Raw genomic sequence first — 17,123 nt, 5'->3', positions numbered from 1 at the left:
ACGATTGGCCCTCTTGAATATATCACTGAGGTTATTGACTGTCCTAATGACCAGCCGGACGTATGTCTAACAGCCACAGTGACTCGATAACCGCGACCACTGTTTTCCCCCCAAGTGATAACCCAACACCTTAACCCCTGTTGGGAAGGGTCGTAGCACAGGGAATGATAATCCCAAATCACATTCTTCTATATGACAAATTACGATTGCATAGTGCCATCGTGTCCCATACCACGGGCCACCAATGCACTCGTTTCCAAACCGACTACAGCGTCTAGTCTAATAATGCATCATGCACAGTAATCCAACCATTCATCACATAAGCATATTAATCATTTAGCATTGAGAAATTAAAGCACAACATACATATCATAAATCATTTGCTTAGAATGCATAAGCAATGCTTGCGAATGGTATACAAGGATGACTAATCTACACATAATTTACATGATAACATGACTAGTCTAGATATAATTTAATGATGCAAAAACAAACATTAAAATAAAGTCAAATGTCCTCTCCCCACTTACTTGTTGGGTATAAAAGCTTACGTTCGGTACGGGTGAGATCCGACGTGAGAAACGTAAATTCTAGTGGAACCTATCATAAACAAATGAGGTTAGCATTTCACCACCTTGGGGTAAAAAATAACAAGGTTTAATGTTTAAATCATGTTTAAAATCATAAAAGAAAGTTGTCCGACCGTTTTGGGCCCATTCGGGCTCAAAAATCCGACTGAGAGCCAACAGGTGGGTTGTCTGACCCACCTGTCTTCACCCACCAATCCAACAGGAGGGCCAGATAGCTCATCGATTCAACAGGCAGGCCCCCACAGGCGGGTGGGTTCGCTCGTCAGTCTTTGTCCGCCTGTTGGAATTAAGGTTCTGGCCCAATAGGTGGGCCCTTACAGGCGGGCGGCTTCACCCATCGGTCTTCGCCCACCTGTGGGTGCGAAAATTGGTTTTCTCCCTTGAAACACTCCTCAACCTTGAAAAAACCAAATGGGGTTGTTCCAATCATATTTTTCATACATCTGAGGTCTTATAAGATGATTCTAACATAGATCTAAGTTAGATTTAAGGATTGAAAAGAAATCTTACCTTCTTTGCTCAAGAACTCTTCCAAAACCCCAAAATCACCTCTTAACTCAAGAAATCACTAATACTTCTCAAATCTTGTATATAGTTCTTTAAACCTTCAAAATCAACACATAGACCATCTATTAAACCTTAGATTCATCATCTCAAGTGGGATTAACAAGATCTCAAGGAACTCTACCCAAATCAAGGGTTTCACTTGGGGTTTTGTGAAAGTTTAAGAAGTATAGCCTTCACTCACCTCAAATAGTAGGTCTCGTGTTGGGGATCACTTTTTCGGTGCCGGAATGAGAAGATCAAACCTCGGCATCGCTTAAAATCATTTCTTCCTCTTTTTCTTTTCCTTTCTTCTTCTTCGTTCTCTTTTCTTCCTTTATTTTCTCTCTTTTCTTTACTTTTCTCACCCACTCTTAAAGGCATTAAATGAGAAAAAGTAAAACTATAAGTACTATTTATATTATATCATATTTAGTAACCACATGGGTGGGTCACACTGGTGGGCGGATTTGCCCACCTGTGACCGCCCACATGTTAGTCAAAACTTAGCCAAACAATTGAGATTTCGATGGAATTCGACTCTCGACACAAGATATATAATACGTATACACTTTAGGATACAACTACATACCAGCATTACCCGTACATAGCCTTATGATACGTGCATATATACGGCTTGGGTACACCCGTCTCCTCTAGCACTGACTTGGACTTGTCTGGCCAACCTGTGTTCAAAGCCACATTTGCCATCATGGTCCATAGGGAACCCACCTTAACCCTCTTTGGTTTGGGTCCTGCATGGTTAAATTGGGTCAACCGTGTAAGTAAACCAGGTTTTAAAAGTAGGGTATCACAGACCCGACTCGGTGCGCGTGATTCCAAAGCACCTCAGGAACCCCCACACACACATGACAAGGGAGAATGCCTCTCCAAAGAGCTTGCATCCTTAACAAACATTTCTACATATATATCCAAGTTTTCTTTCATCCCTAAGCAACGTGAAACTAAACTTTTGTGAGTTGTTTTTATCTCATTTACAACTCCACAAGTGCTAAAGATAAAATAGTAAAAATAGAAGAGGCACTTTTGAGGGAGAAAATTGAATTTCAAAAAGAGCATTTTGAAAAGATCAATTTGACCATAGTTTGAAACTTAAATTCCAACATAGCCTCATCACTACTTGAATCAGTTGGTTGTGGGTTCAAGTCAACATTGCCCCACTATCACAATGCTATGATCACTACCATGGAGCATCCTTAAATATAATAAAAAAAAAAAAAAAAAACAAAGAAACAAAATAAACAAAAAAAAAAAAAAAAAAACAAAGAAACAAAATAAACCAAAAAAAAAAAAAAAAAACAAAAACAAAATAAACCCTTTAACGAGGGGAAACTTTTCCTCAACCCACTTCCTTCTCACTCATCAATGCCATCTTATCATCATTTTTTCTATTGACCAATATTTAAAATATGTCTTGCTACTCTAGGAGTCACATCCTAGCTTCATCAAACTAAAAAGATATCAAAATTGAACAAAGAAGAGAAAAACTCGGTCAAGTGATTGCTTTAAAAGTTAAAGTTGCATTGGTTCCAAACAAAAAAAAGTCAAGTATTCGGGGAAAGGGTGAGATATAGAGGTTGATGGGGGGCCACATATGATTAGGGTGGGAGAAAAAGAAAGGGAAAGGAAAGGAAAGGACGGAAAACTATCATTGTGGGGCCACGTCAAATAAAACAATCATTTTCACTTCTGTTTTTTTCTCCTTCTTCTTCTTCACGGAAACAACCAACAAATCCATCGCGGCTTAACCACCGCTGCATAACACCTTAGCCCATCCCCCGTCGCTGCAACATGCCTCCGCCCCATCCACTGCCTCCGCATCATGACTCCACTCCATTCACCGCCATGCAACACGGCTCTACCACATAATCTCGTTGGTTGCATTTTCCCCTCAGTTTCCACAAAGTCCTACCGAAATCGATGGGACTTTCTTGGCGTTGGGGTGGGAGAATTTGATTGCCATTTAAGCCAACAACCTCTTTATATTTGTATCTCTATTCTCCCATCCTGAGCATTTAAACGAACAAGGAACCTAGTACTTTGTGAAAGCATCACTTTTTTTCTCACCCCTTTTTCTCCACCCTCTTGTTTTTCCACTAAACAAATGGGCCTTAGCATCACTGCTACAATAAACCTACTCAACATTCCATTCTTCTTCCACCAAATATATGCTTCAAAGAAAAGTAAACAATTGTTTTAGCAGAAAATTTTTCTTCACCTATAAACTAGGGTTCATCCACCGTGCTTGGGTCATTAGTACCCCCCTCTCAACCCTTGCATTATACTCTCTTTGATTCAATTTGGAGGCATCAATCAAGGGATTCTCAGAACCCTTGACCGTGATTGAAGGAAAACTCCATCCATTGTTTTATAAGTTGGGTATAAGAAAAAACTAACGAATGCAAACTAATTTACCATATGATCATACAGTCAAAATCATGATGGAATTTTATTTAATATGTAAGGGATTGAAATCTGGATAGGTGGTTGAGGCAAATTTGAGAGGGGACAATTTATATGCACCGTGGTAAAGAGATTTTCCACCCAGAGGGTTTTCGGATGACATATAAAGTGGAATATTGGGCAATCAAGAAGAGTGGTATGAATAAACTAAGTGTAGCGGAGATGGGATGTTGAGAGGGTTATGTGACAAGACCAGGAGATATAAAGTAAGGAATGAGGGTATTAGAAACCAATTGGGGGCTGCACCAATTTAGGACAAGCTCCAGAGAATCAATTGAGATGATATGGTCATGCGCAACGGAGACTTATAGATGTCCCAATAAGGAAGAGTGACCTGATTCAGTTGGAGGGAGCTAGAAGAGGTAAGGTCATGCCTAAAATAACTATTTAAGCGTGTTAAGAAAAGATATGCATATGGTAGGGGCTCGGTTCGAGTATGACCATGAATAGAATTTTGTGGAGGATAAAGACCTGTGTAGCCGACCATTGATAGGGGATGTTCCTGTGATGCGTCTTTGACTACTGCTTTATTTTCTTCTATTAGCATCTTTCTCTCTTCATTTTAACTCTCTTATGTTGCGTCTTTTTATTCTTTTTCTATGTCGGATCTAGGAAGTCGACCTCATTTAGTTTGGATAAGGTTATAATTGTAATTGTTGTTGTTGTTGTTAGGGCTTTCGAACGAGAACAGAAGGGAGAGGGGACAACAAAGGAAGGGATGATATCCCATTTTTTCTTTCTCTTCATCCTTTTTGTTAGCATTAGCTGTATCCTTATCGGATGACTCACCTCATCCAAATCCTCCACCTCATCCATATATATCTTTAGAGTAGAATCAAGAAACTAATTGATTTAGATTAGGGTTTTCCCATTATTTTATGGAGACAATCACTCAATTATTTTGTATATATATGTTGCCTTTTCTCTCAATGAAAAGCAATTGAATTAAATCCAAATAAAAACTTAGCATAGTATTAGCCTAAGATACAATCCCTTCCTCCTTTATGGAGACTCCCAACCCCACCCTACAACCGCAACTTCTGATCATTCTCGCCATACTACCTTTATAACTCTGATCATCCTGGAACTCCTCTCATCATCTAGCTACTCACCAGTGATAATTTTTCCACATGGAATCATGCCATTACCATGGCTTTTAAAGCCAAGAACAAACTTGGGTTTGTCAATGGGACACTCAAACCACTTGCTGACGATTCTACTGATCTTCTCACTTGGAGCCGTTGCAATTCTATGGTCACTTCGTGGCTTATTCACTCAAACACTCCTTTGATTGCAAACAACCTCTGGACAACAACCCTCAGGGATGTCTAGACTAATCTTCATGCACGATTCTCTCAGTAAAATGCCCCTCGCTTCTTTGAGATCAAATGGTCCATCGTCAATTTCACATAAGGCACTGACTCCATCTCAACATATTGTACTACTTTGAAGGCTTTCAAAGATGAACTGTCCTCCTATCGGTCTCCTCCATCTTGCACTTTTGGCTCTATTACCACACTCAATACTCACGTTGACACTGATTCCTTTATGGATTTCCTCCAAGGCCTCAACAATTCAATCTCCGTTGTCCGCATCCATATACTCCTCATGGACCCGCTCCCTCCTATGGCCAAGGCTTACTCTCTTATTCTTCAAGAGGAGCGTCAACATTCATTACAAGGCTCTCGGCCAGTCCCACTTAAGCAGGCCACCTTGGCTGCCCAACACTCCACTTCTTGGATTGATTCTAAGGGTACGAATAGGACTCACTATCATTGTAATTTATGCAATATGGATGGCCATTCCGATTTGCGTTGTTTCAAACAGCATGGGTATCCTCCAAATTTTACCCCTCGAAATGGTGATGGTATTAAATAGAAGCGACAACTTGGTCTTGCTACTCCATGGTCGCCCTCTATCAACATGACACATGCCACTGAATTTGCGGTTGCTCCTACTATTTCTTCTGACTAGCTCCAATAGCTACTTGCTTTGCTCCCACCTGGTAACACCCATCCACTGGCCAACGTCGCAGGTACCGCCCTTATTGCCATATCCCATTCTTCTTTATGGATTATTGATACCAGTGTTACGCATAATATGATCTCCAACCCCCTTTTATTTCCTCATCCACCCCCATCCCCAAAACCCTCTACCATTCTCTTAACCAATGGTTCTGCAGCTTCAGTTACTCAAATTGAGAATGTTTCATTATTTTCTTATCTTTCTCTTTCCAATGTCTTACTTGTCACTTCCTTTCAATAGTCTCCTCGTTGTGAGTAGGTTTGTTTCTCAAACACTTTGTCTCATTACCTTCTCTAATGACTCGTTTTTTTCAAATAAAGACTATTTTTGCGACGGATAAAAGACATGGTGGTTTCTATTTCTTTGAATCCTCCCCTGCCTCGGCTCATGTCACCACCTCTCACTTGCAGTTCAACCTTTGGCATTAGCATCCCGGTCATCCCTCTCTTTCTATTTTTTGCAAATTAAAAATTTGTAGATGACCATATTTCCCTTTCCAATAAGCATATTTGTACAGTCTTCTTGCAAAACAGTCTCGTTTACCATTTTTGAATAGTACTATTTATACTACACATTGTTTTGATTTGATACATGTGGATATTTGAGGCTCCTACCACACTCCCTCTTTACAAGGAGCTCGTTCCTTTCTTACGCATGATTTTTCATGTGATACATGGGTATATTTAATGAATCATAAATCCGAATCCCCCACCCTTCAACAAGTTTTTTTTTTTTTCAAATGGTCACCACTCAATTTCATGCTAACATTTGACGATTACGCTCTGATAATGGTCGTGAATTTTTAATAAAGATACCTTCCCATTTTTTCAACAATTAAGGGTGTTACAAGAGTCCAGTTATGTCCATACCCCATAGCACAATGGCATTGTTGAGCATAAACATTGCCATGTCCTCACTATTGCCAGAGCCTTACATTTTCAAGCCAATTTACCTTTAGCCTTTTGGGGGGATTGTGTACTTACAAATTGTTATCTTATTAATCTTTACCTACTAAAGTGCTTCATGGGAAAACTCCACATGAAATTCTTTTTTTTTTAAACCCATTTTCCCCATCTAAAAGTGTTTGGCTACCTCTATTTTTTTTTGCCAACCGAACATAAAGCATAAGTTTGAGCAACTGGCCCTTCCTGGAATTTTCCTTGGCTATCCCCATGGCCAAAAGAGATACAAGGTTTATAACCTGACCACCAAGATTAGTTATGTTTCTCATGACGTTATATTAAATGAGCATGTATTCTCATTTCATTTGCACTCTAACCCTTCACCATCTCCCCTCTTATATTTGTCCCATTCCTGATCATGATGATATGTTACCTATCATCCCACCCCTTCTCCTACCCCTGCGGTCATCCCTACCTATGCAGCCTTCTCTCCCACTATGTTTCTCCTCCAGTTATTGCACCACCTCCCCTTTCCCTAACCACTACATCTAACTCCTCTCTTCCTGCTCTCAACTCCACCCGCCCCTCCCGCATTGTTAAGCCACTACTTGTCTCTTGCCCCAAGCAACTTCGTCTTCAATTGTTGGTCAATGTATGTCTCATCCTCTTTCTGAACATTTGAGTTACCATCGTTTCTCCCCTCCCCATATGTCTTTTCAAACTGCCCTTAGAGATACCAATGAACATAGTACCTTTGTCAAGGACATGAAACATCCTGAATGGTGAGACTATGAAAAGTGAAATTGCTGCTTTCACCTCCAATAACGCTTGGTCTCTAGTTTCCTTACCACATGGGAAGAAAGCAATTGGTTCCAAATAGGTTTTTTTAAATCAAACGGTGTGCGAATGGTTCTATGGAACATTACAAATCTCTCCTAGTGACAAAAGACCACACCCAACTCGAGGGCATTGATTATTATGAGACTTTTGCCCTTATTGCTAAACATGTTACGGGTGCTTCTCACCATGGTTGTTGCCTTTGGATGGACTCTTCATCAATTAGTTATCCATAATGCATTCTTGCGATGGGACCTTATGGAGGACATATATATGACTCTTCCTCCTGGATATCGATGAAAGGAGGAACCTATTGTTTGCAAATTTCAATGCTCCTTATATGGCCTAAAGCGGGCCTCTCACAATTGATTTGCCAAACTCTCTACAACACTACTAAGCTTTGGTTTCACTTAATCATAGGTAGATCATTCAATTTTTATACTTCACCAACAATAAGCAACCGTATTCGTTCTTATCTATGTGGATGACATCATTGTCATTGGCTTTAATGATGCCTTAGTACAAAGTGTCAAAATCTGAATCTGCACTCAGTTCCATACTAAAGACATCGGTGCTTTAAAACACTTTCTTAGCATCGAGGTTGCCCATTCTTGCCAAGGCCTCTATATTTGCTAGAGAAAGTATACTCTCGACATTCTCAATGATAGTAGTCTCATGGGAACTTGATTGATCGATTTTCCAATGGAGCAACATCTCATGCTCTCTGACTCTGATGGAATAGTGCTCAGCGATCCCTCTCCATATCGTCGCTTGATTGGGCGCTTAATTTATCTCATTGTCACTCATCCTGACATTGTGAATGCTGTGAATATTAAGTCAGTTCATGCATACACCATGCCAACCACATCTAGATGAGTAGCTCATCGTTTACTTCTTTATTTGAAAGGCACTCCAGGACAAGGCATTCTTCTTTCTACAAAGAATAGTCTCCACTTTACAGGATGGTGTGACTCCGATTGGCAACTTGTCCTATGACTAGACGCTCTACCCCAGGCTATTGAGGATTCTCTTAGGCTCTAGTCTAATCTCATGGAAGGTAAAAAAGCAAACTACAGTATCACGCTCTGCTGCTGACATAGAATACCACGCTATTGTAGTTGCTACTTGTGAGCTTACATGACTATCTTTTCTCCTACGTGATCTTGGCATATCTTCACAACAACCCTTCCCTTGTATTGTGATAACCAGGTTGCTCTCCATATTGCTGCAAATCTAGTTTATCACGAGCGTACCAAGCACATCGAAATAGACTGTCATGTCATCTATGAGAAACTACAACATGGCCTTATTTGCACTATCAGGATTCCTTCAAGAGATCAACTCGTCGATCTCTTTACTACGTCTCTTGGTTGAGCTCCATTCCATCGTCTCAAGTCCAAGCTCGGTATTCAGGACCTTCATGCTCCACCTTGAGGGGGAGTGTTAGAGTTAGTTGTATCCTCATCGGATGAGTCACCTCATCCAAATCCTTCACCTCATCTGTATATATCTTTAGAGTAGAATTAGGAAACTCATTGATTTAGGTTATGATTTTCCCATTATTTCATGGAGACAATTACTCCATTATTTAGTATATATATGTTACCTTTTCGCTTAATGAAAAGCAATTGGATTAATTCCAAATACAGACTTAACACTTTTCACCTTAGGTTGAGAGAAACTTTTCAAACAAAGAAGGATTAAGAATTCCTTTATTTATTTATTTGTGCAAAGTTTTCCTTTATCCTAAGGTGAAAAGAGAATATCTTCATAGTTGATGATGCCTACCCAAAAAAAAAAAAAAAGTTGATGATGTGACACTATGATTGGTGTTTCAGTTCATATTAACTTCCACCCCCTATCGATCATGGTCTGAAATACCCTCCTCTAACCAATAGAAGGTAGCGGGGGGGGGGGGGGGGAGATGAAGAGATTGTATCTTCACTATGGTTGGGAAAACAATTATGAGAATGATGAAAAATTCTACTACAATATTAGATTTTGCGAAGGAAATTCATTGTAAGAATCCTTAGATCAAATCTAAAGTAGTTTTATTGTGAAAATTGGTCATAAGAAAAAGTAAGGTCCAAATCCCAGCTATTTGGTGAACCTAAGCTATCAGCGGGGTTAGTACATCAATATTTATAACAATAATATTTTAAGGATGCAAATGTGTTTAGTTTTATTTTTAGGTCACACGTCCGATTTGGGTAGATCGGGCACAAGAAGCTTTACCTTCTGAAATATGGGTTATTACACATTAGGACCGGCGGGTAGGGGCCCGCCGGTTGTACCCGCCGGTTGTACCCGCCGGTTGGGCCAGAAAAGTCTTGGCCAAGAAGAAAGCTTTGCCAACCAAGTGGTCAGGTGTGAAACTGGGAATTGATCATCTATGCCATTGTATCAAATGATAAGATCTTCTTTACCAAAAATAAAATGATAAGATCTTTATTCTAGGTGAAAATCTATTTTTATCCAAATAGGTTACAAGGATTAATATTGTAACCAAAATACAAAAATCAAAATAAAAGGATTAATATTGTTACAAGTCATGGCCTTCTAAATTTTTTATGAATATTGTTAGTGTATGTAACCGTTGACAATGAACAAATAAGAAATTGAACAATTTATTATTATTTATTTATTTATTGGTAAGAATTTTTTTTTTTATAAATATGAGGTTATTGAACTTTTAGTTATAATGTGTTGAACCACCATTCTACCCCTAGACTGTGAAGAAGACCACCCCTTCATATATGAAGTAGGGAAATTTCAACTCCGGTAAAATCTGACTGAAAATGATCAACACATTCTCCCTTTATTATTTTTGGGTCCTAATTTGTGTGATCACGATTGGTTATACTGAGGTTGTCTCCGTAACATATTTGATGATCATCTTGTTTTTGTTTTAGAGATATCCATCATGCATCTACAACCATAGGATCAAGAGAGGTAAGGAAAGAAAGTAAGTTTAGGGACGATCTACCGCATGAAATGTTGCCAAATAAATTCCAAGGCACAGTTCAATCCGCAATGGGACCATGCTTAGGAAGCGGTGGTCCTGAGTTCGACTTTACATCAGCCCTTAGTTTCATATTTTCATGAACCTCAGTCAACATCAAGTTGCAAGGTCTTACATGGGCCCAGGGTTTACTAAATCATATTGTAATCAAATTAGTGAACAGTTATAATCTTATATTTTTGTCCTTTTTTAGTATAACACATTGTTTTTCCAATAAGAATAAATCCCATAGATCACGTTGACTTGACAATGACATGTTGAGAAATCCCTTATAAAATATTTGAAAATCTTCTCTTAGCTTTAAATAATTTTTTGGAATAAGACCAAGGACAATAAAAAAAGTCACCACTTCTTACTTCATCAAGGTATGACTACATTTTTTACCAAAAATAAAAAGGTGTGACTACTCTATTATAAATGGAGTTTCTGAATGATACCTTTATACATGTATTTTGAATTTCACATTTTCTTTTAATTGTCTTTTGTCTTATTCATAAAAATTCTTTAATAGAATGATATAAAAGAATTTTTCAAAAATAAATTGGCCCACTCCAACCACCCTGTGCTGGAGAGGATCTGAATCTTTAACGTGAGGGCAATACGATCTTTCCGCACCTGATATGTCTGGGCAGAGCCCAAACTATTCAACATCTAATAAACCATGGTTCAACCAAATTTTACAAAAGACAATTTTCAAAACCCATATCAAAAGAATTCATTTGAAGGCACCTTAAAACGTCAACTGTTCATATATCAGAAGAAATTCAATTTCAAGGCACCCTGCACAGTTGCTAGGGATTTCCTTCAGCCATGTAAATAAAAGCATATCTTACTAGCCAATAGAATTTCAAAGGGAGAGCCAAAAATGATTGTAGAGAATACTGAACCCTACAATATTAACTTTGTCCAATAGGAGGGGGATGTTCTAAAACTCTAGGATGTTGCTGAAGCCGCTGAACCCTACACTACAGGTAGGAAAACTCTCTCCTCATGCTCTTTTTTGTTCGGAAAATCATCCATTCGATCCTCCACCTAACAAAACTGGGGTTCTTTCAACGAATCAGCCGCATCCTTCCAATCCAACCATTTCTCTAACCTCCGCTTACCTAATCAAGAGGTTGAGGTTAGGTCCATCCATGTCAAATGTGAGGTGCTTTGAGGTTGAGGTTAGGTCCATCCATGTCAAATGTGAGGTGCTTTCTGTGAGAGAATCAAATCAGATTGGCATCTTTCTTAGAAAGTGCATTTGGCCTGCAGGAACATTATTGTTCCATACCAGGGTCATTATTTACTTGTTTCAATGATTACATTCTATAACCTTAAACCGGCCCTCCCCCACCACCCCCACCCAAAAAAAAAAAAAAAAAAATACACGTTCTATACCAATAACTACCAATAACTGTATAACCATGAAGGGAAAAAAATCTCTTCCTGTGGGTGCCAGGAATAAAATGACTTTTCAACTAGAACAGCCTTAGAAAAATAATATCATGATTACCATATGAGAAAGACAGCTCGGCCTTTACAACCAACACAGCCCAGTTTGGTTGCAAAAGGAATTAAAGGGAAAGGAAGTACAATATTCAAACTTAAAAAATAATCTTCCGTAACTATTACCACCCCAAGTGAAACTGATGATACTGGGTTGGGAACTGGCTTATCGGTAAGTTTAGATTTACCACCTGATGATACTAAGGTAGCTTTCAATCAGTGAGGTATATCAGCAGGGAATGAATAGCTAAAGTGGACCAATACGATTTGGTTTTTAAATTGATCACCTCCAAAAGTACCCAAGGATTGGATGGCCTTCTCGATTATCAAATCCTTTGAGAACTAAGAATGCAGGAAATGACTTGGAATTTGCAAAGGGATGACAAGCTGGCAGGTTGGTTACTACACACTGTTACTCAAATTCATAACATAGAGGATCGATATAGGAGCACAAGTATATCACATTAAGATGACAAAGGATCAAGACAGTAATAAAATGCAGAACTAAAGCGCCTCATTAACACAGATGATGCCAGGGCTTCTGAACCAGGCCCAAACATTCAAATTTTGTCAATAATTACAGACTGGAAATAATGATACTGTTATTCATCATTTGAGAAGAGTTATCACAAAATTATTCTTTCCCAGCTAACCTCCATCGCACTGAGCCTCCCCAGAAAGCTGTAAGAAGCAATGCCCTTGAAGCTGGTCAGTATATATGCTCAATCTTATTGATGTCACCCTTGCAAGTTGTTACAGATAAATGTCATTAAATGCCTAATGTTTAGTGGTAGTTCTTGTAATAATATACCTGATTTAAGAAAGTCTCCACTCAGGCAGCAGTTTTGGGGATAGATGAAACCTCAAATACAGAAAAAGAAAAAATTGCAAACTAAAGATCTTGTCCCTTATGGCCATGATTCAGGATTTACTCTTTCACTGACTGTAGAACCAAACATTGGTCCACCCTTACGATATTGGATGAGAAACTCAATTGGATACCCCTTCAGCTTATGAGGCACAATCCCAAGATCATCAAATGTTAGAGCTGTAGAATCAACAAAACCATGGAAGAATGAGGAACCATAAGGTGTAAGCTAGAAAGAATTAAACATTATAAGAAAGCATAGATGCCAAATTCCATGCCAAAGAATTACACACTAACCATTTTCTGGCACTACTGTGTCTACAGTAAGAGCATTGATCTGATCCAAATTGAAAATGCTAGGGATGGGTAAAGGGAATGGAACTTTATTGAGTAAAATTTCTCGAGGAGATGCAAGGGCCTGCAGTCATTAACAAACCAGTTAGCAGCAAGAGACCAATCTGGCACAGCCATTCACATCCTGGCCACGTGTTCTGGTGAAGCAAGTATTTGCAGTTGTTATAAGAAGCAGACAATAAAAACATATATGCTGCCAGCCAACAAGGATATAATTTCAATTTTCAAGTCTCACATGATTCACTATCCACCAAACATTGCCTCAATTCACTTGTCAAATACGTTTTAAGAGCCAATAAGAAATATATGAAATTCATGAATAGACAACAGTATTGCTGGGGATAACTTACAATAAAGGAGCAATATATAATTTATTCATTAGGATGATTTCTTGTCCCCAAGCTCAACCAGAAACTGATTGATTGAAATCAATGGTTGACAAAACTAAAGATGGGATAGGGTCAGGAACCACAAAATGGCCCTAGATTGGATTGTACTTGACTTGGAGCCTAGGGTAATGAACAAGAAATCTAACCCAGACTTGATGGTATTTTGACCTATGGCCCAATAGTATCATAGAACTACTGATCGGAAAGGGTCAGAACCACAACACAGCATGTGGAAGACTTGAGTTTTATTTTTTTATTTACTTTTCATATTAGTAATTGAAAACTTACGTGTCACAAAACTCCTTTTCAGTTCCTTCTAGCTTAGTGTAATACAAACCTAGTCGGGCTATACCACGTTATCTCTTGGGTTGAATGGGTTACTGTTTGAAACTTCCCTACCAAATGATGCTGGCCTGATTGGTGCCAACACAACTCAAATCAGGGAAATCAAGAAACAAGACTCAGACATTAAGCACATATATTTTCACATACATGAAATGTGGGAGGCATAGAGAACATCAATAGTGAACTATTACAAGATCCAAGCAACAAGATCTGTTGTGACCAAACTTACAATTCCAGTGCTTTGGATGGATGGAAGAAATGGTTGCATAATTGTTCAGAAAAGGTCACTGCATCAGATGGTTACAGATCATCTGATAACTCTGCTTTTGGGGCATGAAAATCTCCCAGGCAGGGCATGAGTTTAATACCATATGTATGTGTGTGTGTGTGCACGTGCGCAGCACCTGTTTCCAGATTTTGTTCTTGTTGTGGGCGATTGTTTTTAAGTCACCGGGTGGACAGAAAGAAGGTGCAACCATTTCTTCCTTAATAAATAATCAATAAAGTGTAAAGTCAATAGCTAACTTTTAGGTTAGTTTGGTTTGCTTTCTAATATTTTCTTTTCTTATTCTTTATTATTAGTTTTCTGTAATGGCTAGGTTTTAAAGTCTCTCTGTCTGTTCTAGTTTTATAGTTCATGCAAACTCCTAAGCAAGATTATTAGGAGGCAGCTTGTCGTATATTCAGATATCTTGAATTTCGTCATCGTCACACTAGTATTGTTCGTTATTCTGATGCTGATTGGGTTTGGTGCTGATGGTGACAGACGGTCTATTACATGTCATTGTACATTCTTTGGAGGTAATCTTGTTACGTGGAGGAACAAGAAACAAACAACTGTGGCAAGCTTGAGTGTTGAAGCTGAGTATTGAGCCATGGCTCACACTGTAATTGATTCATATTCAGTCTTTTGTTCAGGAGCTTGGTTATTCAGTCAACAAGCCAATGGAGATGTTTTGTGATAACCCAGTGGCTGTTTATATCATCAAAAAACCAGTTTTTCATGAGAGGACAAACATATTGAAGCCGATTGTCATTTTGTCCAGGATGTGATGATGAAGAAGTTTGATCTCCACTCCCATTGTCAACTCTCATAACCAATTTGGGGATTTATTTACTAAAGGCTTGTTTCGGCATGAGTTTCTACAAGGGTGTTCCAAGCTCGGCAGGGAAAATGTCTATGATCCAGCTTAAGGAGTGTTAAGTGTTAGTCTCAGTTGGAGGTCTATAGACCCCATAGACCTCCATATCATGGGGGGTTGTCTTGCATTTCTTAGCTCAAGTCGATATTTAAGTTTTAGGTTAGTTTAGTATGCTTTCTTGTCTTATTCTTTATTGTTAGTTCCCTCTCTCTTACATCAAGAATTTAGTACTGATGTGTTGTGAGCACATGCAGAGTCTGCATACAGCATGCAAGCATGAGACCTAGCACACATCTATAAAGGAATCTGAAATCTGTGACTGCATCTACAAGATTAGGAAGGAGGAATGTAACTAAGATATGAACAGACTTGTTAACCAACTTAGATTCTTGGGAAGTGCATACTTCCATACTTTCTGAATAGGCAGTTTGAATTCAGTTCGAATTTAAGAATGGTCAATGAATCATTTATTACTTGCCTTTGCAATGGGAAAAGGAACTTTCACATAACGTGGCCATTCACGAATCATATCATACATCAACTCTGCCTGCAGCATATTTTTTTAGCAAAGGTAAATTAAACTCTGCCTGCACAATATTTGAAGGTCAAAAGAAGCTGTCATCCATGACGGAAAGGATCCAAAAATACTTCAGGAGAAAATTACCAGTTCCTGTACACTGAAAATATCTGGGCCACCAAGTTCATATACTTTACCCATGCTGGCATCATCTTGCAAAGCCGACATAATTGCAGCAGCAACATCAACAACATACACTGGTTGGATTCTGCATATAAGACATTAACGAAGGTGTATTCACATAAACTTGGCAAGACAGCATAAAGCTTAAAAAAAATTATTTTTTGAAAAGACATCGGCTTAGAAGGAAATTGATAGTTGTTATGATGGTGACATAAAACTGGTGATTAAAAGAAAAGAAAGAAACTTAAGACATACTTGGTAGATCCATCACCGATAAGTGGAAGAAAATTGTAATTTTTTGCAAAATGCGCCCAAGTATTCAAAATCCGATCTTCTGTTCCAATCATGACGGCAGGTTTCATAACCGTGGCCTGTGAATGAAAGCATCAAATCCTCAGTTTAACATTGAAGCAGTAAAGAATTAAGAAAAGAGACAAAGAAGATCAACTTAAAATGTGCTTCATTAACAAAAATAGACCACAAATTATGTGCCATTGAAACAATTCTGGACTCCATCTTCTAACAGTCAAGCTCAAATTTTCTGAATGCTGCAGTAGAGACATCAATTTGGGCAAAAGACATTTCTAACCGATCATGCACATCTGTGATCCGAAAGCTTTAGGAGGTCTAACCTATACCTTATTTTCTTAGTCAATCAAGTCTTTTACAGCCAAAAAAAAAAGCATAACTAATAACCATCAAGGAGATGAAAACATTATTTCATAGACATAAAAGTATGTAATGTACAAGAAAATAACATTCTGCCGATAACTCTCAAAGAAAATGGTAGCCTATAACTCTTTCTTTCCCACTGTTTCAAAAATCGGAATCAGATCAGTCGAATCGGCTGATTCAGATAGGAATCAGTCAAGACCGGTCGGGGTTTGGGCCAATTCGGCAGGGCTGATTCTTTGTCCAAAACCCTAGAATCACTCAGTTTTCAGATCTGAGGGCCAATTCTAGAGTTTCTTGGGACCAATACCAGCTGATTCTGATCCAGATTGGAATCGACAGGGACCAATCCAATCCCTGATTCCATGTTTTGAATCCTTGTTCTCTCTCTCTCTCTCTCTCTATATATATATATATAAATCAACTTATAGCCATCATTATTATTTGTTAAGACTGTCATATATAAGGTTGAAAATAGTTGTCAAGGTGTCGCCTAAGTGTCCAGGCACCTTGGTCGCCTTGCATTTAGGCCCTCTCCAATGCCTTGGGTTGCCTAGACGCTTTGAGAACTATGGGTTGAAATAAATGCCGAAACATTGCTTCCCCATCAAGAAACTTTTGCAAGGGAATGCAAATATAGGTGGCGATTTTTCAATTGTCTTAATAGATACAAGGAGATCAGGAAAGAGTTCAAGGTGCACCTTTTCCAAACACCCTCCACATGTATATGGATATATAAACGAAAAGGGGGGGGGGGGG

At 38.7% G+C, this 17,123-nt stretch overlaps 1 protein-coding gene across 3 annotated transcripts in view; it reads right to left on the bottom strand.

The window, feature by feature from the left end:
• Window positions 1–12,306: 12,306 nt before the first annotated feature.
• The window catches only part of LOC122089798 (NADH dehydrogenase [ubiquinone] 1 alpha subcomplex subunit 9, mitochondrial), an 8,173-nt gene continuing 3,356 nt past the window's right edge, over window positions 12,307–17,123 (bottom strand). The window contains exons 8-13 of one of the 3 annotated variants that reach the window (XR_006143349.1): window positions 15,948–16,063; window positions 15,657–15,777; window positions 15,471–15,539; window positions 13,060–13,180; window positions 12,706–12,942; window positions 12,307–12,592 (exon numbers count right to left, since the gene is read on the bottom strand). Coding sequence is in view for 1 of the 3 variants with exons in the window: in XM_042659478.1 (XP_042515412.1) it covers window positions 12,803–12,942; window positions 13,060–13,180; window positions 15,471–15,539; window positions 15,657–15,777; window positions 15,948–16,063 (567 nt within the window). In the remaining 2 variants the exon portion in view is untranslated. Of the gene's footprint in view, window positions 12,943–13,059; window positions 13,181–15,470; window positions 15,540–15,656; window positions 15,778–15,947; window positions 16,064–17,123 lie in introns of all 3 variants that reach the window. The other 2 variants (XR_006143348.1, XM_042659478.1) reach the window with 2 other exon arrangements.

This window comes from Macadamia integrifolia, chromosome 9, assembly GCF_013358625.1.
Source record: "Macadamia integrifolia cultivar HAES 741 chromosome 9, SCU_Mint_v3, whole genome shotgun sequence".
Classification (NCBI taxonomy): Eukaryota; Viridiplantae; Streptophyta; class Magnoliopsida; order Proteales; family Proteaceae; genus Macadamia; species Macadamia integrifolia.
The sequence above is the reverse complement of the archived record's forward strand: the minus strand, read 5'-3'. Positions and strand labels throughout refer to the sequence as shown.